This window comes from Marmota flaviventris, chromosome 3 (assembly GCF_047511675.1).
Source record: "Marmota flaviventris isolate mMarFla1 chromosome 3, mMarFla1.hap1, whole genome shotgun sequence".
NCBI lineage: Eukaryota > Metazoa > Chordata > Mammalia > Rodentia > Sciuridae > Marmota > Marmota flaviventris.
This window is the reverse complement of record NC_092500.1, coordinates 43,052,379-43,076,758: the sequence shown is the minus strand read 5'-3', so window position 1 is coordinate 43,076,758 and position 24,380 is coordinate 43,052,379. Positions and strand designations below refer to the sequence as shown.

Sequence of the window (24,380 nt, the reverse complement as noted above, 5' to 3'; positions counted from 1 at the left end):
GAATGAGAATTACTAAATTTTCCCTTAGACCCATGTATGTAATAGTGGACTCTTGAAATCTTTAATAATCAAAGAGAACATTTTTCTGCTGTAATGTAATGTAATTTTCTAGCTAAATAATAATTCTGTGAAGGTAATAAGGATGGTAGTTAAAAAAAAAAACAGATTAAAAAACAAATGTGTCACCAGAATAATTACATTGTGCTCTTTTGAACAAACAACAGTACATAATTTAGAAGACAAGAATTTACAAGACAAATCTGTTTAAACACACACTGTAGGGATAAACTTCAATCACCTAAATATGAATGTTACAGAAAATATCTATTAACATACTTCTTAGAAAAGTTCTCTCGAATATCCTTTAATATTTTCCCATGTTCAAAACAAGTTGAACTGTTTTAATCCTATAGGCCGAGAGACAATTCCAGTTCCTACAATTGAGAATGCTGGCAGAGGACTGAAAAAGTATGTGAAGGACAGGAAGCTTGGTCACTGGACAGATGCTCTCATATAGTTAATCTATTGAGACTTGTAAAAAATGACCTCAAAGATAGACAATAAACTGAGGACTTACTTTACAAACCTTGAGACAGGAGAGCACGTACACAGCACCAAACACACACACACACTCACCTACACCCAGTTTTCTCAATATTTCTCTTTTCAGACTCAATTTTTTTTTAGAAAAAATAAAGGAATTCCTAGAAAAATATACTCTACTGTTTCATCGTATTTTATATTCAATCCCTTTCTACTATAAAATGTTTAGTGCTGAAGACACTATATATATATATATATATATATATATATATATATATATATATATATATATATTAAAACTAAATTCCCCATGGAATACGTAAGATGTTAACAAAATCTGCATCATCTGCTATCCCTATGCTTAGACCTTCGTAGTAATCTTCAAATTCACCATATGATACTTCATCAGACTTGCTGCAGATGGCCTTTAATGTTTCTAGAAAATATGATTTGATTTCTTCCTCTGTGGAATGGCCTGTAAAATAATACCAACTATGAAACAGTCTCTGTTAAAAATTGGTAAAATAATGATTATAAAGGAATGCTTATTCATTTTATAAAATCTTTTCAACAATACAAAATAATACGTAAAACTGTGCTCCAATTTATTTAAACATGAGCTAGAATTAATTCCATCTCGTTACCTTGCCACTCCCTCCTCACCCCTCTTTCTCTTGCATTATCTATTTCCAGAATTTTAGCAGAGAACATGACAGAAAAATAAAGTTATTTTAAATAAAGAAGCAAGAATTAAAGAGGAAAGGAAGCTATAGAAGGCGGTCAAATTATAAATGGAAATAAATGGGTACATATGAAAAAGCAGAAAAAGGCTAAAAGAATCTTTGTGGCTTTCTAAAATATTTTAGAGTCAGGTTGTATTGTAAATAACAGAATTACATGGGAATATCCCCTGATCATTTATCTAGTAAGGTAAACAAAATTAGGATAAAAGCTGGATCTTTTTCACAAACCAGAGATTCTCTAATGTATTCAGAACATAATGCTTGTAAAGTGCCTTTCAACTAATTGAATGCAATCTTTTAGGGTATCAAGAAGGTTTCTGTCATTCAAAATCATACATGAGTAATACAGAACAAAGCGATTCTTAGTCAAGGCTAAAAATTAATCATAATATAATCTATATAAAAACATAAATTTGGGGGCTAGGGATATAGTTCAGTTGGTAGAGTGCTCACCTCACATGTACAAGGCCCTGGGTTCAATCCCCAGCACCAAATAAATAAATAAATAAATAAATTTTGGCAGGAGAAAATTCTCTCCCTGTTCACCATTCATACATTTGAACAGATAAGTTCTAGTTCAATATTTTTTTCTAAGGAAAACTTTTCCTACTTAAATTTATGCTTCAAATATCCGAAGATTTTATACCTCCTTAAAATCTTCTACATAGGAAGTGCCTATCTGCTATCATATGTAACTTAATTTTACTATCTTTAACTCCTCTTAAAGATTAGAAAATATTTACCACAACCAATACATCTAATGCCATTACACAGAAAAACACTTGGGATATCCCATTTTTGTTAAACTTTAATGCTTGTAATTAATTACTTAAAGTAAAAAAAAATATAATATTTCGTATTAGTCAAATAAAATTGTATGTGGTATAAAAGCCTTAAAATGAAATTAATTGTAAATGATAAGCAACTTTTGCCCTAGAGATGGGCATGTGAATAGTTTGCAATAGTAGATAACAGAGTTTTTCTTTTCTAAAAACTTGTGTTTCTCTTTCGTAAGTGTTTAGCTTGCTAGCTAGTCCTCCTTAATGTGAATGCAAAGACGAAGTATAGAAATTTTGAAACTAACAAAGGCTTCCCAACAACAAAAGAAAAACCCTCTTCCACAATTCAATGACACAAAATAGAACTAATAATGTCTTCTGTCTAATAATGCTTAACATTATTAGACAGAAGACAAAAAGAAAAAAATAAACAATAATGAAGTCACCTAATTTTGAAATGAGTAAACTATTATGTTCTGATATTCAGTATGCCTAGTTAAACATAAAGCATGGGGAATGACATGTTTAAAGGGTAAAAAGTATACTATGAAATATTATTAGAAATTCTCTTGGAGTAACTGTAATTCATTTAAAGTCACTAATAATCCAATGAAACTATTATTTTATTTTATTGGCACCAGGATTTGAACCTAAGGGTGGATGCTTAACCACTGAGCCACGTCCTCAGCCCTTTTTATATTTTATTTTGAGACAGGGTCTCATTATGTTGCTTATTATAGCCTCACTAAATTGCTGAGGCTGGCATTGAACTTGAGATCTTCCTAACTCAGCACCTCCCCGCCCCCAAGCTGCTGGATTATAGGCATGTGCCACCACACTCAGCTTCAAATAAAACTATTTTAACCTAAAACAGATTACTGGAAATTTGGAAACCAGTAATAATTAGCACTAATCTTCAATACTAACTCTATTTTTTTCTGTTTTTACTCCCCAATTAAAATTAATAAACAAACCATGTGCAGAAGTTAATAAGAAAACAAAATAATTAGTGCATATTTTTAATATTAAAAAAGCAAAAATTTAAAATAATAGTACTATATAATTTAAATGATAAATTCAGAAACTTCATAAAAGATGGCCAATAGTCATAAAATAGTAAAAAAAAATGGTCAATAAATATTCTCTAGTAATCAAGGAGATGCAAATAAAAAAATGTTTAACTTACCAAATGGACAAAAAGTTAAACTGTTGGCAAAATTGTGAAGGAATAGAATTTTCCAAGTAGTGGTGGTATAATCTAGTATTATCATCATACAATATAATCTGGAAGTATAATTAAAATTGGAAATCTAGATATCCAACTAATTCTAGGTTTTGATATCTAAGGAATCAGAAGAAAATGAGCCTATACTCATAAATAATCATATATGTTGCTTTATTGGTTGTATATCAATAATTAGAAATTAAAAGCCCACCAATGGGCTATGAAAATTGTATAATATTGATTTGTGAAAATAATAATATATACAAGGTAAAAACAAAGTGACTCAATATGCATTAACATGGAAATAGATCCAAAACACACTGTTGATTATAAAAAGCAAAGTGTATAACAATATGTTTAATATGTCTTTCAAATCAGGAAAAATAATCTTCAAAAAGTATTAGATATTTATAGCAGATATACAGCTATGAAAAATACATAGATTAAGGACAGAAATATATATATATATATATATATATATATATATATATATATATATATATGTAAAATGAGAGTAACTTTTACTTCTCTGAAGAAAAATGTAATGGAGAGAGGAGATTAGTGGCGGTCAAATGCTTTATTTATAATTAAGAATTCATTCATAAATCAATTGTGTAAAAAAAAATTCAGGAGAAATACAATAGGAACTGAATTCCTAGAATTATTTTGGGAAATTTGCTTTATCCTTCTAGTATGAATAAACACGTAAGCAGATAAAGTAAAACTAACCCTGAGAATTGGCAGATATAATTACCTATTTTCTAAATCTGGTCTTTTAAACTCAAATTCCTCATCCTCTCCTAAGCAAAAATAAAATAAAATAAGAATTCTATATCAATTATAAATATCAAATCTGGGCATCCTTTCACTTCTGTAATCCCAACTACTCAGGCGGCTGAGGCAGGAGGATGACAAGTTCAAGGCCAGCCTGGGTATCAGGGTGGGAGGGAGTGGGAAACATGTATAAACAGTAAACCTAAGAACTTTTAAATGAAAATGGTAAATAGCTCTCAAGTTTCTGGTTCAAACAAAAATTATTTTTTTCCTTCCTCAGTCAATGCTTTAAACTTAAAGATGATGCTTTTATCAACCAACATTTTAGAAATCGAATGCACTTTGACTCATAACAATTACCTGAAATTACTTGAGGATGCTTCTTGGCACAATAACATTTTCTTATGTCTGTGAGAGTCACAATGCCAGTTTTGTTGAAATCCAGTTTCATAAAAGCCTAAATAGGGAAATGTTATTTTTTTCTATGAAATCATTACACATAAAAACCTAATTATCTATTTTGCAGTAGGTGCTTTCTGAGCTATAAACAGGACAATTTAAAATGTACTAAATTGACATGCTAAAGAAACATCATAAATACAGGGGAAAAGATAATGAAGCAAGATGTTAGGAAACCCATACTCAAATATTTAGTTCTACCACCTTCTAACATCCTAACCTTGAAAGTAAGCTAACCTCTGTTGCCCTGGCTTTCCTTCTCTGCAAACTGAAGAGCTGGATAAAAGATCTCTTGGGTAACTTCCAGCTCCAAGACCCATAGAAAACTGCTAAATGACCAAAACAAATCACCAGGAGAACTATTTTATGCAAAAAGTGAACCTGCAAATATCCCTTCACTAAAATCAATGAAAAGGTGAAATAACTTTAAATGAGTGTTATTAACCTATTTCTTGAAATTTAACACTACCTTTTGAAATGTTAGTTATTTTACTGCTCTTCTAGTTCAATACGACTCAGTATCATAAAATATATATATATAAAAAACTCCACTGGGAATATGATGAGGTGCATAAAAACACACAAGCTTCCCAAAGCAACATACCACATTGGCAGAAGAGTCAAAACTAGAATCTGTTTTATTTATTCACACTCTTGAGTTCATGAGTTCACAGAAATCTGGTACCTGTTGAAAATTAAATCACACCTCCCCAAATTCTTATGTTGAACCCTAACCCCCAGTGCCTCAGAATGTGACTGTATTTGGAGACAGGGCCTTTAAGGATGCAACTGAGCTAAAACAGAATCATTAGGGTAGGTCCTAATCCATTAGGACTAGTTTTCCTATTGAGAAAGCAGGGGGACACAAACAGAATAGATAACAATGTGAGAACACAGTAAAAGTGCAGCAGCTGCAAGCCAGGAATAGACCTCAGAAGAAACAAAGCCTGCTGACCCCTTCTTCTTGGACTTCCAGCCTCCAAGCCATAAGAAAATAAATTCTGTTGTTCCAGTAATATAGTCTGTGTATTTTGATAATGACAGCCCTTGCAAACAAATCAAATACTCCATAACTCCTATTTTTCCCTCTATTCCCAGTACCAACATATATGAACAGGAAAATCACCAGTCTCTACTCCTGACACTCAAACCTACCACCAGGACATGTAGAGTACAAATAAGTACCAATTTATAAATATTATGTGGTGAATTTGTTTTAGTTAACATTTTTATTGTGTCTCTTGAATCAGTAAAGGCAGAGTTTAATTTCTATTTGAGATTTATACCTGAAATAATCATATATCTCACTTTATACAGAAAAGCTTTGTTTCAATGCTAACTTTAAAACATATATAATTTTGGGGCCCAAATACAAAAGAAAAAGAAAATTATATTGATCAAAGTTATACTCTTAAAATGGTCACCAGAAGTCAAGTAAATATGTAGTTTTCTATAAACACGGGGCTCCTATTTTAATTCTAATTTAGTATGATCATTATAATCCTCATGTTATCATTCGGCATGCAAATTACAAAGGCCAGAGAAACATTTTTAGTTATCATCATAAAATAACATGTATTGAGCATTGACAATGGGACAGTCACAATGCTGAGAAGTTTATATTTTTATCTCATTCAATCCTGTATTAATTCCATGGGACAGGAAACCCAGGCTCAGTGATATCTCATAACACATAAAGTCAAATAGCTATCAATTTATGGAAGCAGCAATTTATAGAGTTAGTAATTTATAAACAAAATTTGATTTCAAATTCCTTCCCTCTTATACTATTTTTTCTGAAACTTATGCTGAGCTATTTTTACTTTATTCTGGGTAAATCTATATGCATTTGTGTTTATTTTTGTTTTACTAAACCCAACAATGTTTTATAGATACAATTATGTGACACATTTTAAATGGTAATTTGTTGAAGTTTTTAAATAATGAAACTAACTATATATTAAAAGTAATAATTTTAAAGATCACTTAGCAGTTACCTTTCGAACAAATGATTTCCTGTATTCATTCATTTCACCAATAATGGCACGTTTGAATTCTCCATAATCTACCTTGTCCTTGTCCTTGCCCTCGCCATCACCACTGCCACTCAGAATCAGCCACAAAGACTCAAAATCCTAGAAATATTCACAGGGTTCATTGTTACACCTCTAAGTTAGACATAGTCATAAAGAAATAGTCATAGTCATATTTTGTTATATCTCCTAAAGCCCTAGAAAAGGCAGATAACTTAATAGGAACATTCAAAAAGGTCACATATAAATCCAAACAAGCCATTATGAAAATCACTTAAAGGAAACCTGAAGTGAATAGTTCTATAAAATTAAGAACAATTTAGGGGGCAATAACTCACAAGTATATCGTGTTTGAGTTATTTTATTTTTGATTGACAAATAATTGTGTATATTTGTATAATACAATATGGTTTCTACAATAATATTCAGTGTAGAACAATCAAATCAGGCTATCATCAAATGAAGATATTAACATATCTATCACCTCACATGTTTATCATTTCTCCATGGTGAAAAATGTTTAAAATCCCGTCTTTGGCTATTTTGAAATATACAGTACACTATTATTAACTACAGTTACCATACTGTGCAATAGATCACTAGAACCTCTTGCCTTACTGAAATTTTGTACCCTTTACCAACATCTCCCCTTTTTCTCTGTATAGCCCCTGACCCCTGCAACTAAGCCCATGTTCTGGTAAAAAAAAATTAATCCCTTAAAATTCAATTCATGGTTAGATAGAGTGAGCTACTATGTACTGGGTTTGAACTTTTTTATTATTTTTATAATGTGCTATATCTGTGACAATTCAAAAGTCACTGAAGGTCCTGAAACACCTCCAACAGCATCCAACCACTAATTATATTCCCGCTGGTCTTCTTCTTTCAAAGTAAAGATGCGAATGAGTCTAATGTTATTGCACAATTCACACTGAAAGGTGTGATTTGAGTAAACAAATCCCTTATGTTGGTTTGTACACTATGCCATTACCAGTTACTTCTTTGGCAAATGCACTATTTAAGAGAATGCTCTTTTCACAGCATTCTTTTTTTTTTTTAAAGCGAGCGAGAGAGAGAGAGACAGAGAGAGAGAGAGAGAGAGAGAGAGAGAGAGAGAGAGAAAATTTCAATATTTATTTTTTCAGTTCTCGGCGGACACAACATCTTTGTATGTGGTGCTGAGGATCGAACCCAGGCAGCACGCGTGCCAGGTGAGTGCGCTACCACTTGAGCCACATCCCCAGCCCTCACAGCATTCTTGATAACAAAAAAATTGCAGCATGAATTTTCTTAAACCCAGATAAGTATATTATCAATGTTTTAATCAAGTTGTTAGCTTTAAACAGGACTAAATAAAACACGTAGTAAAGTACCTAGCAAATAAATACTCAAAAAGTATTCTTTTCCACTTCCTCCTATTTTTTCCAAACAAAACTTTAGTTAGAAAAACTATATTTCCAACTGCCCTTCTTCCCCTCAATTCTCAACAGCCCATCCATACTTTTGTCTATCCTAATGCCCCATACATTACAGAGATTTTATGTGTTGGTTCAATCAAATTGAAAATGAGCTTGAAGTTTAAAGTCATGAGTAATATGAACAGGAGAAGACAGATTTGTTCACTCAACTCAATAGAATACTAGAATTAAAGGATATATCTTAAAGCTTAAAATAAGTTATTTTCAAGAATTGAGTAATTTTACATAAGTGACAACAAATTTATGTCCTCTAGATATGGTACAGAATGGAAAGTTACTCATTTGAAAAAAGCTGGAGTAAATTCATTGTAGTATTTTCTATATAAATTAGGCTCTTTATGGTACAATTTTTTTTGTTTGTTTATTTCAAATCAGGCAGGATGACAATGTCTTCCCACAAACACTTTCTAGTTCCACAATAGGCCTGGGGGGGGCGGGGGTGGGGATGATTCTTATGTCTTATTCTCAAGCCTCTTGCACATGTTTATCATTCCATGAGCAGGTTCCAGTGATGTGACAGGAAACATAACAGGAATATTATTTAAAATACATGAAATAGGGGAAGACTTACTCACATTCTTATATGTTATCCTCTTTAGTTTTACTCATAAATCTAATCAAACATTTAACAATCAATCAAAAGGGGAGGAACTGCAGTGATACAGGAAAATCACTAGATGATGCCAAATTATCTGGGGTCAAGCTCTCTATCATTTATTGACTGTTTGTGTTATTATCAAAAGCAAACATCAAGACTTTCTAATTTCTTATTGCTGCTTTCTTTTTAATCTACAAAAGAAAGAAGTGAGGGGGAATGATCCCAGGTATGTACCACTAGGTGGGCCACAAGCTTAAACATCATTAAAAAAAACAAAACAAAGAGCAGGTATGTTACAAAGGTGATAAGCAATATCATTTGGGCACAGGATTTTGCAGTTGACAAGGCATATTCCCATGTAATTTTTTTCATTTGAACTTCCATGCAATCTTATTAGGGCAATCAATTGGTCACACAGAGCTTGTCAACCAGAAAAGTTAAAAGCCTTGTCCAAGAACACACAATTAAAGCCATAGGACTAAAACTTGAACCTGAATCTTACAAATACAATTTCCAGGGTTTCTTCTACAAAATAGGCTATACCTTTAACAAGACCATCTGGAGCAAAAGAGAGCAATGAGAAAGAATCCTTTAGCTGAAGTCTTGATGTGAGTCAAATTTATATGCTATTAGAATATAATAGAAATTAGCATTAAAGACTTTAGTGTACCAGACTCATTTCTCACTCTTCTTTTATTTTCCTTGTTTCCACACATGCATCTGTTGAAACTAATGCACTGTTTATTTAGCACTAGCTGTATGCCAGGTCCTGTTCAAGGTACTAGAAAAATAATGGGACCAGAAGCACCCTGGTCCCTACCCTGATGGGACCTAAGTTCTACTTGGAGGCAGAGCCAGACAATATTTACAATTTGACATGAAAAAATAAAAATGGGAAGTTGACACAGAAAGGCTCAGAGATCAGAAGGTGGTGCTCTTTTAGACAGAAGTGTCAGAGCAAGGCTGTGTATAGAAAAAGCTCTGGCCTAAATAGGAAGACAATGTAGCATTTAAAGACCTAGAAGAATATGACCATCTGTACACTTTGGGGAATAGGTTACTCCTTCCCCCTCCACGCCTTCATATGTGCTCTCCTTTTCATGAAATATCTGCTGTCTGATCCACACTCCTCCTCTTCCCTTGGTTCCTAGTTAATTCTTCCTCATCCTTCAAAACTCAGCCTGGATCCTCTCCCAGAAATCTTCCCATGATCTTCCCTTTCCTTCCCAATAACCTCGCATAAAGTTAGCTACCATCCCATGTGTACCAAAATACTGTCTACTTAACACATATATAATTTCACAATCATTTCCTCAATTATGAAGATCATGAGAGTAAACAGTATGTCTCCTCAGAGCTTAGCACAATGCCTGGATACTAAGCTCTTAATAAATGTATTATGGAGAAATGAACATTGAACTTTCAAAAATCAATAGGACTTGCTGCCTGGTGGCTTTACACAGACAATAGGGCAAGAGGAAGAAGTCTACTTGAGCTACTAAAATTTCAGAAGAAAAGTGAATGATGCTACCCAAGAATACTCCCCTGCAGAAAACTTTACTTGGTACATACCTCTTCCAACACTTCTAAATGAAAAACTTTCAGAGCTTGCTTCAAATCTGCCTTATCTAAAAGCCCATTTCCTTCCTTGTCCAATTGTTGAAAGTGTTTTCCCAATCCAGTCAAAATACGAACACCTCTTTTACGTAGTTTTTCTTTTAGCACATCTGTTTAACAATAAATGAGATGGAAACCAATTGTTACTGTGCACAAAGGTATCAAACTGCAGTTGTTTCTCTTGTAAGAAAATAAAATTTTATGTAATGGGAATAGTGTGAATATTGAACCAAATCAAGAGTATGACTAACAAAACCCTCCGGAAAACAGAATGTTTTTAATAAAGAAGATTATATATGCAACCACATGTAAATATACCAGAACTACAGCGCCACTGTGTGGTGAAAATTTAAAGTGTTATATTTTAAAATCAAGTTTCCTTCTATTAGCAAGAAAATAGCCTAAATGTTTCAAGTTAAAAAAAAAAAGTTCAAAATTTATAAACAGTTTGAGTCATCAAATTGAAACTCAGATATTAAACAGCATCAAGGTTGTTGAGTGCTGTCCTATAACTGTATATGTAAAGTAACCCTTCTTTTTGGAAATTCACAGGTTATATGCTTAGGTTCCTAGATTCTTCTTATAGATCAATTATTTCACTTAATACAGTTAGGAACAGATTCACTTAGCAAAATATTGGGAACTTTACTAAATCAGTTATTATATTTAATACATTGGAGGAAAGAACAAATGTCATTAGATTCAATAGAGGTAAAAACTGTAAAAATAGAAAAAAACTACTAACAATGGCATCAAGAATATTTGATTCAAATATTAATCTCAGACAGCCATCAAATGTTTCTAGCCTTCTTACTGTGAATCTTTTATCTTTAAGTAATATCTTAGCATTCATCAGAAATCATAAAGTATTTTTGATTTCTGTGATTACTTGTTTAATGCTTTTCTCCTCTCCAGACTATGAGATCCAACAAAGAAATTGTCTATTACAATCTAGTATGCTGCAATAGTTGTAAGACAGGACTCCTAAAACAAAAATCTGTAAAATGCTTTAGTTTCCAAAGTGTGTGTGTGTGTGTATGTGTGTGTGTGTGTTTCATTCATTACCTACAACAAGCCTGAAAAGTTAAAAGACAGGCATTATTATCCTCATTTTAGAGATGAAGAAAGAGGTGCAAGGGATTTACACAAAATCATATGTCTATTAAATGGCAGAGTCTAAACATGAACTGAAGCCATCTAGTCAAACAATTTTTCTTTTACACTAGACTACCAAAAATCTTTTTAGACATCATTTAATGCATAAGATAAGTATTATGAGAATCAATTTTATATTTTATTTAGTTTATGAATAAAACTCATATTATCTCACACTTTCTAAAACTATTAAGTTTGTGATCCACATTTACTCAGGACCATTAGTGCAGAAGAAATCTTAAAAATATTTTAATAAATAAATATGTAAGCTTTAAAAAATCAAATAGGAAACATACACCAGGTGCTATAAAATTAACAAATATCTCAAAAATAATGCTTTGACTGATTGCAACAAATATGGATGAAAATTAAAACTAGTATTTGAGATAGAGTGCAAATGCATACCTTGAATGGTCTTGAAGACCAGCCTATCATTGGCTTCTTGATTGATTATATCATTTTCATATTCCACTGAAGTAGTTCTGCAATTGACATGTTCACAATGATAAAAATATACTGGATTTCACGATGTCAAGTACAGAAACTCTAAGTTCTTTGCTGCTCCAGACCCAAAGAAACCCTCAAAAAAGTTGGAAGAGTATAGAGTTCAACCAAGTCCCAATTTTCCTGCTGCTTTAATGCCTAGGAAAGTTGAGATAAAATCTTTAAAACCTTCCAAGAGCTACCTGTGAACATATCCATCTTTATGGTTAGCTCAATGTTCTTTAAAGACTTAATTAAAACTATTAAACTCAAAAGTTCTAACTTAAAATGTTAAAACTGCTTGCTGTTTTAAAGAAGGCCCTCAAAATAAATTCAATTTTAGAAATACAGGAAACAACAAGTGAGGATTTCCTTACTGGCAATTTGTGGGATATGGCCCTTCGTGAATGTACACTACACATAAATTATTGTCATTTTGATTCATATTTAATAACAAGAAAACACTATTCTGTGTTTGAATATGTAATGTGTGTGTACTCCTATAATTTAAAAAACTCAAAATCATTTAAAATCAGTTTTTGATTCACAGCACTATTTTTTTTTACCATGCATATAATTGATCAATGAAAACTGTAAGAATACGGAATCTGAGATATGTTTTATGTTAAAAAAAGCACCACACTAACAATGTGGGAAAAATTATTATGATATACTGACATTCTATATTTTAAAACTTAATACTTTGGTAGTATTTGGTAAAATGAAAGTGTTAGGGGAAAGGCAAATTGATAAGTTATCTTTAACATAATAACATTTAAATTTTTCATTGATGATAACTGTCCCCACATATAGAATGTATTTGAGAGCCAGATAACACAGATAGATATGTTACATAGCTATGTTTAAAAAAAAACTAAATTCTAAATGTGTTGTGATAGAATCTTATTTTAAAATAATTATAAAAAATGTGTTTTGACTTACTTTCAAAATAGCAAATGTCTATTTGACTTACTTCAGAGAATCCAAAGCTATTTGATCAATATTGGTGATTCGAAGTCTAAGTATTGAGTTTTCTTTCATGCTTTCTGGAAGGCTTGGGTGATCAGAGGTCAAAAATGTCAAGGTTGCACCCTGAAGAAATGAAGAGGTAAAATATTTAAAGCTAGAAAGTATACAAGATATAAAATCCAACTAATGCAAATTTAAAATATTTGATTCAATCATACGTGACATAGTATATTTTAATTAATGATAATGTATACTTGGAGAATATTTAGAAACTACACAGGTGTCAGCTAATATGATAGAAAAAACAGAAACAAATATTCCCAATTAATTAGCACAATTTTCTATCTAACAGTCCATGGAAACAAAAAAAAAAGTCACTAATGTAAGAAACCTAGAGTTTTTAATAAGAATCACAGGGAAGGGCTAGGGATATAGCTCGGTTGGTAGAGTGCTTGCCTTACAATGCATAAGGCCCTGGGTTCAATCCTCAGCACCACACCAAAAAAAAAAAAAAAAAAAAAACAGGGAAAAATTAGTTCCATTTGTCAAAATTATGACATCCCTAAATAGAGAAATAGATCTATTGGTCCACAGAAAGATATAATATGAATTGATAAACTCTAACTGATGTTCTATCACCTGGTCTTTTAATGACATGTCTCATAAATAAAATCTAATCTTTACCTAATTAGAGCATCAAGATTCACTAACAAAATTCTTAAGCCACTTAAGAAAATTATTATTTAAAATTTCTGTTCATATATACGTATATCCAATATAAAGACAAACACAAATTTAAAATAATCCTTCCTATTGAATATAAAGGGAGAAATTTTCTCCTTTCTTTTTTCTTAGAACAGTTATTTTAGAACATTTTTAATTGCAATGGAAATACTTCCTCCTTTCTTTGAGATGTATATAAATTTTTTTGAAAATTAGACAGGCCTACTGCCAGTTCTCTGTCCTAGGAAAATCTTTCTGTAAAACCTGGGAACCACTTTTTGAAATGTAAACATCAAGGGCAACAGCACTCTTATCTCCCACTTTCTGTGAGAAGACAGGAGAATGATTTCCTTAGGCACCTTGCTCTAAGTGCAAAACTATCTCTTGTCACAAAGATGAAAAGTCTGTTTTCTCTGGATAAAGTCAATTAGCTAACACAGACAGCCATCCCAATTACAAGGTGACTCTAGGATGAACTATGTGTGACAAATGGTGCTGTCAAGTCCTCTTTCTGGAAGGCAAGTTCCTTGTATGCAATGGGTTATGTCTTTTTGGCTACATAAAAGGGTGAGATTTCTGTCTTTGCACTACTCTATTACCAAATTGCCTATGATGTGCATTACATTCTGGCTTAATACTTTTCCAATAATAAAAGTATTTTCCTTAGTCCTTTTATGGGAGACTTTCTAGGTTTCAAATGCTATTTCCCCAACACCAGTCATGAAAGTAATCCTTAAAATATTTTTCAACTAAGAAAGTAGGAAGCAGTGATATGGAGCTTCCCAGCTAAGGCTGCAGATGGGTTCCAGATCTGCCAAGCTAATGAGTTGGGTGAATTTAGGGGCAAGCAGAGCTTCTTTGTCACCTTTACGTAGCTTCATGTTTACTTCAGTAACTGCCCAAATATTTTCACTTTTTATAGCAAAAAAAAAAGCAGCAGCAGCAGCAGCCCAGCAGAAGTCAAATTAACATCCAAAGTTAAGTAGATAAATCAAAGCAGAACCATTAGAGTGGAGAATCTGGTCCCAAAGTTTTGAGGCCTACTACTAACTTACAATGTGCCAAACAGAAATGATCAGTTATCTTATCATTTTGTTTATATTCATGAACATATATTAATACCACTGAACAGCTGAAAAGTAATCAAGATACAATTTAAAAGTGTACAAAGCTTTCTCCCCAATCACAGGTAGACTTATGTCTATAATTAAATATCAAACAAATTTAAAATGAAATGAAAGGATAGATTATCTCTATCAAGTTTTTCTATGACAAAAGATTACTTTAAGGCCATTTTCACATTTCCAGAGAAATCAGCACAATAATTCATCAAAATGAGAACTTAATAGATTGTGGAAAAATAATTAGAGTGAATTTCACAATTTTCTTGGCTACTTATTCCAGGAACTAAAATTAGACTTCCATCTCCCAAAACACAAGACTTCACTTACTCTTTTAAGGCCATGAACCTAAAGTTCCATAGATGTGGATGTTATCTAAGAAAGGTAAGCATGACATTTTTCATTTTCCAGGAAAAAAATGAGATTTTGTTTATTTTTCAAAGGCAAGATGGAAAATTTAAAGATCTAATAATAATTCTTACTTTTAGTAAAGATTTAAACATGTTTGACTATAAAACTTGGCAAATTTTACTTATATTTCAAATGTAAAGTTATACATTTATTCAGCCTCACTGACATCTGGTGAGAACTTTCAGGAAACTCATTAACAATATGCTGCACTTCTAGAACTGTCAGCATGCATACCTTAGTGATAGAGCACCTGCCTGGCATATGTGAGGCCCTGGGTTTGATACTCAGCACCAAGTGTGTTTTGTGTGTGTGTTCCTTTAAGAATAAGAATGGTTCAAGCATTAATTGAATTCAAAGATTTTAAAATTTAAACATAAATCCATTCATTCAAAAATATTTATGCAAGTGCTTCTTAAAAATCTGTCACTTGTCAGGATATCAGATGGATTGTAGTACCCCAGATAGATAAGTGATTACTTTCAAAGAGTTATAGTCTCATGACAGAGAAAATTAATAGATTAACATATATATACATAATATAATGTCAGATAACAGAAACTCTGAGAAAAAAGTAAGCTGAACAAATAATGAAGAAGAATAGAAGGGCTATTATAGATAACATGGTCAGATTTTACCCTTTAGCCTTCTGGGTCTTCATGATAGAACAACACTCAAAAGTTAAGAAAAACTTAAAAATGAGTGATATTCTGGGAGCAGAAAATAAAATCCAATAGATGGACTGTCAGGAATAGAAAAGAGGATGTATCTTCCTTTAGGAAGATCCAAAGAGCCTGCAATGCAGACGTGGGAGGCAGAATTATGAGAGATGAAATGAAATATTATAGTGACTTGGGTCATAATAATCCAGGAAGGATGTCTAATAGGATACAGCAGTTTAGACTGGATTTGTAATTGAAGGAAGATAAGATTAAGGTGAGAAGTTGCAGAGTCTCCTACAAATAATATCACATTAAGCAACTGAAGAGACTACGTGATATGTGTAACAGGATTATATATGTGAGTGTACGTATGTATAATTATACACGCATGCCTAAGGGTCTGTGCAGTCTGTCATTGTTCTAATGCTATATTTACACATGTATGAGTGAATATATACATGAATGCACTTTTACAAGGATGTTTCTATGGGTACATGAGTATTATCTTAATTGGCACTCAAATTTCTTTTAAGAAGTGCTTTAGGAAAAAAGATCTGATGGGACATATAAAAATGAAAAGATATGTTCTATAAAAATATCTGGAAGGAAGAAGAAAATACACTCCCCAACCCTAATAAAAAAATAATAGGGCTGCATATTTCTAGATAAATAAATAGAAAATTAGGGGAGTGGGAAGAGGTGGAAGAGACAGAAAATGGAGAGGAAGGACTTTACCACAGAAAAGTACCCAAGGGATAATTTTAGGAATAGAAATTTCCAGTAATAATTCTAAATTGTTTATATTGTTACAATATAAACCTCCCTAAATGTCTCCTTTGAAATGTTTGCCATACAGACAAGGAATCATAAATGTGGTTTATGCATGTATGCCTGACTTTCTTTTTCCTTTTCTCTCCTTCCTTCCCTCTCTCCCTCCTTCCTTTCTCTCATGGAAATCAAAAGGAAGCAGATTTTCACACCTGGGTTAAAGTACTGTGGAATGGGGATGGTGAGAATAAATCATAAACTACAACAAATTTTTGGATATGGCAATTCAGAGCAGGCAGTACCTGTAATCTTGGGATGGGCATTAAACATCTTTACCTCCTGAATACGTTTTTATTTTTCTAAGTAGCTTTGTGGATACAACCTTTTGCTTAATTCAGGTTGCCACAACTTCTCTCCTAGATTATAGAATTCAATCCAATTCAGTCCTCATGTATACAGTCTTCAACCCATTCCACACAGTGTAATCAGAGAGATTTCTCTAAATTATAAACATGACAACGTCACTTTCCCCCATTCTTCCCACTTCTTTTCTTTGAATGACTCCCTGATGAATTTCACATAATTCTTTTACATAAGACTACTTTCAACAAACTCGACTTTTCCCATGACAGCCCCCACCTTGAACTCTATTCCAACCAGACCGAACTACTTTTAGTTCTCCAAATAATCCATGTTCTTTCTTGCTTTTGTCCTTTGGTTGAGCTGTCTCCTTTCTTTACCTAGAAGCCTTTCCATATGGGTATGTTCCCATCCCAGTTGAAGTAACTCCTAGTTAAGGTTAGAGGACACTTTTTCCAGGAAATATTCTCTGGCCCCACAAACCTGGGTCATTAGTCCTCCTATTTGGCCCCATATTATCCCTCCCGTTCTGACTTTGTTTCTCATCAGATAATAAGTGACACAAAAGCAGGGAACAGATCTAACTTTTCCACGGGTCTATATCCAGTGTTTAGCATATGCATATATATTTATCAAATGAATGATTACTATGGACAGTGCTTTATTTTATTCATTATATAATGTGTGAATTTAATGATAGGCAAGGTTTTAGGTTCACTCTCCAACACTTCAATAAATAATAAATAACATTTCAAAGTACTACATAAATTATAGCATCTGTGATCCAAAAGAAAGAAACCCTTCCATTTCACCAGTGCCAGAAGTTTTTCAAGAAGTGAAACTCAAAAGAACAGGTTACCAATGATATGACAGGTCCAGAGGCCACTGCACCTCTACAGAGGAAACCAGGCACCATCAGGGAACACGGCTCTAGCTGAAGCATTACTGCTTATATTATCGAGGTGGCCACTTATCCAAGGATATAACCCTGTATAGATTTTAAAAGTATTAAAAGACAAGCTCTCCTGAATAAAACTACATTGTAGAATGGTTGGGATTATGGTAAATAAATGCTATGCTTAGATTCAGGCCACTGATATTTGGGCCTGAGAAGCAGAACCCTCTGAGGAAACATCAACCATTAGCCCATTCACGCAAATGTCTCTGCTCAATAAAAAGGAAAGGAAAAAAACCTCAAGACTAGAAGCTCTGCTCCTCTGCTCCCAGAGGGACTCCACATAATCCAACATCTGGTATTAAACACTTGCACACAATACTGGTAACTTACAGTATAAAAATCACCAAGTTGGTATGGTTTTCCTTTTCTTCGTCCACTCTGATGACTATAAATGTTTTTTTGAATAAAAGGAAGCACATTTGTTCTAGAAGTTAGACGAAAAAAAAGAAGTAAAGTTATTCAGTTTCTCCCAGAAATAATTATCTTGAGAGTTCTAACAATGTTTGATGACATACCTGTTTTTCCCAAATTGCCGATACTCATACATTGTCAGAGACTGGTCATGAGTGAAAAAGAACCCAATAAGTTCTCGGCAGGCCTCACGTCCATTTCTGGAAGAGAATGACAGCAAGGTTTTCAAACAGAATAATTTTTAAATTAATTGTAAACTAAAACTGTGCATCTCAAGAGGGGATAATATAAACCTGAGTTTTGGCAAGGAGGGAAGGTTATGGGAAGCTATAGGTTTCCACACCACAGCTTGCAAGTTAAATGTGACTGAAGAAAAAGATACTTTCCTTATGCAGATATAAGTATGGATATGTCACACTGTAGATTACTAATTCAACACAGATGTTTAACAAAGTAAAACATCTTATAAAATACTGAATTTGCAAGATGACACTCAAAGACATGCATTTATTATCTTTTATTTTCATGGATAGACTTAAAATCACTGAAAAGTATTATAATTTTAAAATGCACATTTTGTCAGAAATACACACAAAAAAAATCAAGCAGCATTATGTATTAATGGAATTTTATAAGACTGAGATAACAGATCCAAAAATCATCTTCCTTGTCATTTGCTCCATCATTAATCTACTGTTAACTAAAATCATTAAAATTACATAAAGTATCTTACATAGAAGTTAAGACAAGTAATATAGAACCTTCTAGTAGTAATATATGTATTATAAATTCACTTCTAAGTTTCTTTTTAAATGATATTTTAAATTACTTTTTAGTCCTCAATAGACCTTTATTTTATTTATTTATATGCAGTGCTGAGAATCAAACCCAGTGCCTCATTCATGCTAGGCAAGTGCTCTACCAAACCCCAGCCCTTAAATTACTTTTTAAATAACTTTTAATTAAGATATTTTTCTTAGAACTTCATATTTCCTATATTTTCTATAACAGATTAATAGCTATAACCTAAAAAATGTATTTTCTAAATTCATGGTTTTTCACTTAAATAGTACAAATTTGTACAATCTCATTATTGTTTCTAGGTGAAAAGAGAATATACCTTTATAATCATAGAATTAAAAAGTTAATATAATCACAATTACCTCGATATGATCCTACCATCAAATTGTACTTTATGAGAAAGCACATTTTCAGTTAATGTAGAGTGGGTTCTTATCCTGTTAAAAAATATATTTTGTCAATAATTTTTTAAAGTACTATATTTAAAATACATGATAAATATACAGAAAGATTATGGTAATGGTTTGGAGCATCATATATTAGATAAAGATAGGAAATTCTTTCAGATGGCTAATGTACCAGACACAGAAGAAATCACTGATGTAGTACGTAACACACAAATGACTTTTATATTAGAATCCATGGTATCAAAGTGCTATAGAAGTGAATACTGAATAGAGAAGACACATTTTTGACTGGCACTGAACCACCTGAAAATTTCTAACTTTCCTCTCCTCCGCTTCCCTTGGACCAGAGAATTTTCTTGCTTAGCTGTGGAGGCCACCTGTGAATTATTTGAGCTTATTTGAGCTGATTTGAGCGTCTTCACTCAGCCTTGAGCCAGGGAGATTTAGGTTTGGCATTGCAAACTATTTTGTGGCTCCTCCCACTCAATGGATTGCACAAGGCACATGACCTCTGTCTTTGCTTGGCTACTGAGACCGCTCTCATAGGTCCAGAGTGGGGTGTAACCTACTGGAAACTGGACAGCACACCTCCTATCTTATTTGGCCAAGAACATTCCATGGAAAACCTTTGATGCTTCCCCCATATAAGTAAAGCATGCACGGGCTCTTTTGCTCTCTTTTCAGGGTGGAAGCTTGATCCCTAAGATCGGAGAGCTGAGTTTTCTCCCCATCCTTCCTAAAATTACTTCCTGTGTCCTGTAGTTTCTTCACCGTTTTCTCTTTGCTTTATTTCGCAGCAAGCCTGTTACACACAGAGGAAACCCAAATTCCACTGCCCGCGTGGGTCTGGGGTGAGACTTAGCCTCTGCAATGTAGGGGTGACTAAGAAACTTAGTTTTGCCGATGAGCTTCTAGGGAGAGTTTCATTTTTTTTGGATGAGACAGTAGCCTGAAAAGAGATCCTGCTTGTGAACATGAAAGGGTATTAGTGCCAGGAGCCACGACAGCCATCAAGCATCCATGTCAGAAGGGCCAGTAAGATCTAGGAAAGTCAGTCCAAGGTCACAACATCACTGAGCCAGTAGTCAAAACCAACCAATAACTGCCTCCAAGAAGTCAATATATAAGAAAAATAAATCTTGACTCATTTAGCCATTATCAGTCAGGTTTTCAGTTATGGGAAGCTGAAAGTATTCCTTTCCAAAATAACACAGTGGGAAAGAGTGCTGGATGAAGTTCAAGTCTTGAATTAAGTCTATTGGTTACTTAATCCTTATAGTCTTCAGATAGAACTAAATGATCTCATAAAGTGTGCCAGCCCTAAAACTGTTTAAAAATATGAAACAAATTTCAAATGCACACACTTTGGCACACTATAACTAATATCCTTTTTCTTAAGAGATTTGAAGATTTCAATGATGTATCATTAGTACTCTTCCCAAATAATTTAATATTTTTCCAATAAAACTACAGGTATAATGAAATAGCAATAATATAAATTGTGTGTGTGAGATCATGAAAAGCAGTTCCTCTATACTTCTAGGTCTCTACAAAAAAGGAAGCAGGAGATAGAAAACAACAGCCTGCAGATCAAATGAGAATTTGTGAACACATAGAGGAGACAGGCAAGCTTAGTCCTCCCAATTCAGTTTAATCCACTGTCGTTAATGTATCTATTGAATGCTCACTACATGTCAGGAACAATTCTAAGTGCTGAGAAAATAACAGCAATAACAGCCACCGTTTATTGAGGACTTCCTAGAAACCAGTCAATGGGAAGTCATTTTAATGTGCATTAGTTTATTTAATGTTTGCAATAACTCTGTGTGGTAAGTACTATTGTCCCCATTTAAAAAACAAATTTACAGAGTCAGAAATAGGTTAAGTAAATTGCCCAAGGCCATATGATTAGTAAATGGCAGAGCCAGAAAAAAGATTGCTCTTAATCGTTGTATTACATGGCTTCTCAGCAGTGAACAGAACTCTCTTTAATGGCAATAGGTTGTAGTAACAGCATCAAGGAGCCTAGAGTCTCCTTCAAAAGATAAAAGAAGTAAATACACTGAAACTATTAAATGCAAAGTGCAATGTTGGGTTTTAGGTGCCCAAGAAGAAGCACAAACACTTTTCTCTATCCAAGTTCTGAAACAATAATGAAAGAAGACCATGCATATAGAACACCAAATATGAATTTTATAAAGCTGTTGGAAACCTTGTCTTAGGTATGCAACAATAATAAGCTAAGTCCTTAACTCTACAATGAAAAAGACTAACCCGCTTATTTCCATTAAAGGTGGATCCTGTAAAAATTTAATGTCTAAGGTAAAATGTGTGCTTCTGCAGACAGCTGTTCCCAAGAAAAAGGGGAGAGAAGAGGCTGCCCTCACATACCAATCCCTGCTTCTAAATTTATGCAGAGTTCTTTTCTCCTGGAAGAAGGAAAGAGAGGATGAAATCTATAAATTCAATAAATCTAATCATTGCACCTATAAGATTTTTCATGGAACTAGATTACCTTTAAGCAAGATTTAGGTATTTACTTTAATATAAAGAATACCAATTAAGATAGGTACAGGGAAACAATAGATGAGATAGAAGAAAAGGTCTAGAAATCATTTATCCAATGTCACATATGAAACAGTGACATTATAAGAATGAAAGTGACTTTGTGGTAGGCATATTTCTTAAAGACACAAATTTATATATATATATATATATATATATATATATATATATATATACACATATATCCATGTATACATATACACACATATATATGAAAAGATTGGTAAATTGGTTAAAATTCATATGAGAATATCAGGATGGTCAATATATATATATATATATATATATATATATATATATATATGAAAAAATACTCAACTTTATTAGCCTCCCATGAAATGCAAATTAAAATCACCAGTGCATATATATAAGAAGAACTAAAATGAAAAAGATGGACAATACCAAGCACTGAAAAAATCTGCTGCAACTAGAGCAGGGTGTGGTAGTGTACACCTGTAATCTCAGCAGGAGGTTTAGGCAGGAGGATCGCAAGTTCAAAGCCAGCCTCAGTAATTTAGTAAGGCCCTCAGCAACTTAACAAGACTCTGTCTCAAAAAAAAAAGAAAGAAAAAGAAAAAGAAAATGAAAGGAAAGGAAAGGGAAGGAAGGAAGGAAGGAAGGAAGAAAGAGAGAGAAAAGAAAAATGTATAAGGCCTAGGGATGTGGCTCAGTGGTTAAGCACCCCTGGGGTTAGATCCCCAGTACCCAAAAAAATGTACTGTAACTAAATGTAAATTGCATCTAATGTAAATTGCATCAATTAGCTTGAAAAACTATTTACCAGTATCTTTTAAAGCTAACATGTGCATACTAAATGGTCCAGTAATTCTAAGTATTTATTCGGCATAAATGAGTACATATGTTCACTAAAAGGCATGCACAAATAAGTTCATAGCTGCACTATTCATAGCCAAATATTTATCAACATCTATGAATAAATAGTGGCATATTTGTATAACAAAATACTGTATAACAGCAATGGGGAAAACTATTAATAGCAATATGGATAATACAATGCTGAATAAAAGAAGGCAGATAATCAATGACTGATATTAGGGGAAATAAAAGAAGGTAGACACAGAGTTCAAATTTTGTGTTTTCACTTATATAAAGCTCATAACCAAGCAATTCTAATCTATGATGTTAGGATACAAAGGTTCACCTGGCATGAGAAAGAAAGTGAACAGTAACTGGGGAGCAGCATGAGAGGGTTTACAGGGTCCTGATCATGCTTTGTTTTTGATCTAGGACTTTGGCACATGAGTATTTTGGTTTGCATAATCCTTATGCTGTACAATTAAAATTTGTGCACTTTGTAAAGTGTACTTTATTTCAATAAAAGTTTAATTTAAAGGGTAAGTTTAGATGTATGATAGATAAATGATAGCCCCCAAGGATATTTATATCCTAATGCTTAGAACATGCAAATACTTTACATAATAAAAGAGACAAGGTTGCTTGTAATCCCAGCAGCTCAGGAGGCTGGGACAAGAGATTGCGAGTTCAAAGCCAGCCTCAGCAAAGAGTGAAGTGCTAAGCAACTCAGTGAAACCCTGTCTCTAAATAAATATAAAATAGGGCTGGGGATGTGTCTCAGTGGTCAAGTGCCCCTGAGTTTAATTCCCAGTAGTCCCCACCACCAATAAAAGATAAGGCCTGTGAGGCTTTTAAGATATGGAATTTACCAGGTTTACCCAAGCATGTTCAATGTAATTACGCTAATCTTTATAAGAGGGAAGCAAAGAGAGAGATGTGTCCATAAAAGAAGAGTGTCAAAGTGAGGTAGCATAAGAAGACTCTGACCAATCATTAATGGCTTTAAAGATGGAGGACAGGGCCATAAGTCAAGGTATTAAGGCAACCTTGAAAAACTGCACAGTACAAGGAAATGGATTGCCCCCTGAAACTTAATCCAATCCTGCCAACACCTTAATTTTAGACTATTCACTTCCAGAACTGTAAAAGAATAAATCTGTTATTTCAACATACTAAATTTGTTGTAATTTTTTACTTAAGTTCAAACAGAATAATATATGATACTTTGAAATATTTAAATATATGGAAGCAAAGGCTTTCAGAAAATTAAAACGAGAAAAAAAGATAAAAGTAATAGGAAAGTACAAAGATAGCAGACTGAAATACAAAACAGCTACTGTAGATCCTGGTAGATTTTCTGTCTATTAAAACTGAGTCTACAAGACAACTGTCAGGGAAGTTGCTAAGGAATTTAAGTGCAGTGAACTATATTGGTCCATTTCAGTTGTGATACTTTGGATCTGAAAGGTACCACAGAAGACCATATGATAAAGGTACATTCCCCAGTTCATGGTGCTATTGTGA

The 24,380-nt window shown here is 33.1% G+C and overlaps 1 protein-coding gene across 1 annotated transcript in view; it reads right to left on the bottom strand.

Moving 5' to 3' along the window:
* Nucleotides 1-842: 842 nt before the first annotated feature.
* Caps2 (calcyphosine 2) overlaps nt 843-24,380 on the bottom strand; it is a 43,885-nt gene continuing 20,347 nt past the window's right edge. Inside the window, 9 exon segments of the mRNA XM_027929793.1 lie at nt 843-1,018; nt 4,425-4,521; nt 6,521-6,658; nt 10,205-10,359; nt 11,810-11,886; nt 12,861-12,979; nt 18,187-18,280; nt 18,372-18,467; nt 19,431-19,505. Coding sequence (XP_027785594.1) covers nt 843-1,018; nt 4,425-4,521; nt 6,521-6,658; nt 10,205-10,359; nt 11,810-11,886; nt 12,861-12,979; nt 18,187-18,280; nt 18,372-18,467; nt 19,431-19,505 — 1,027 coding nt within the window.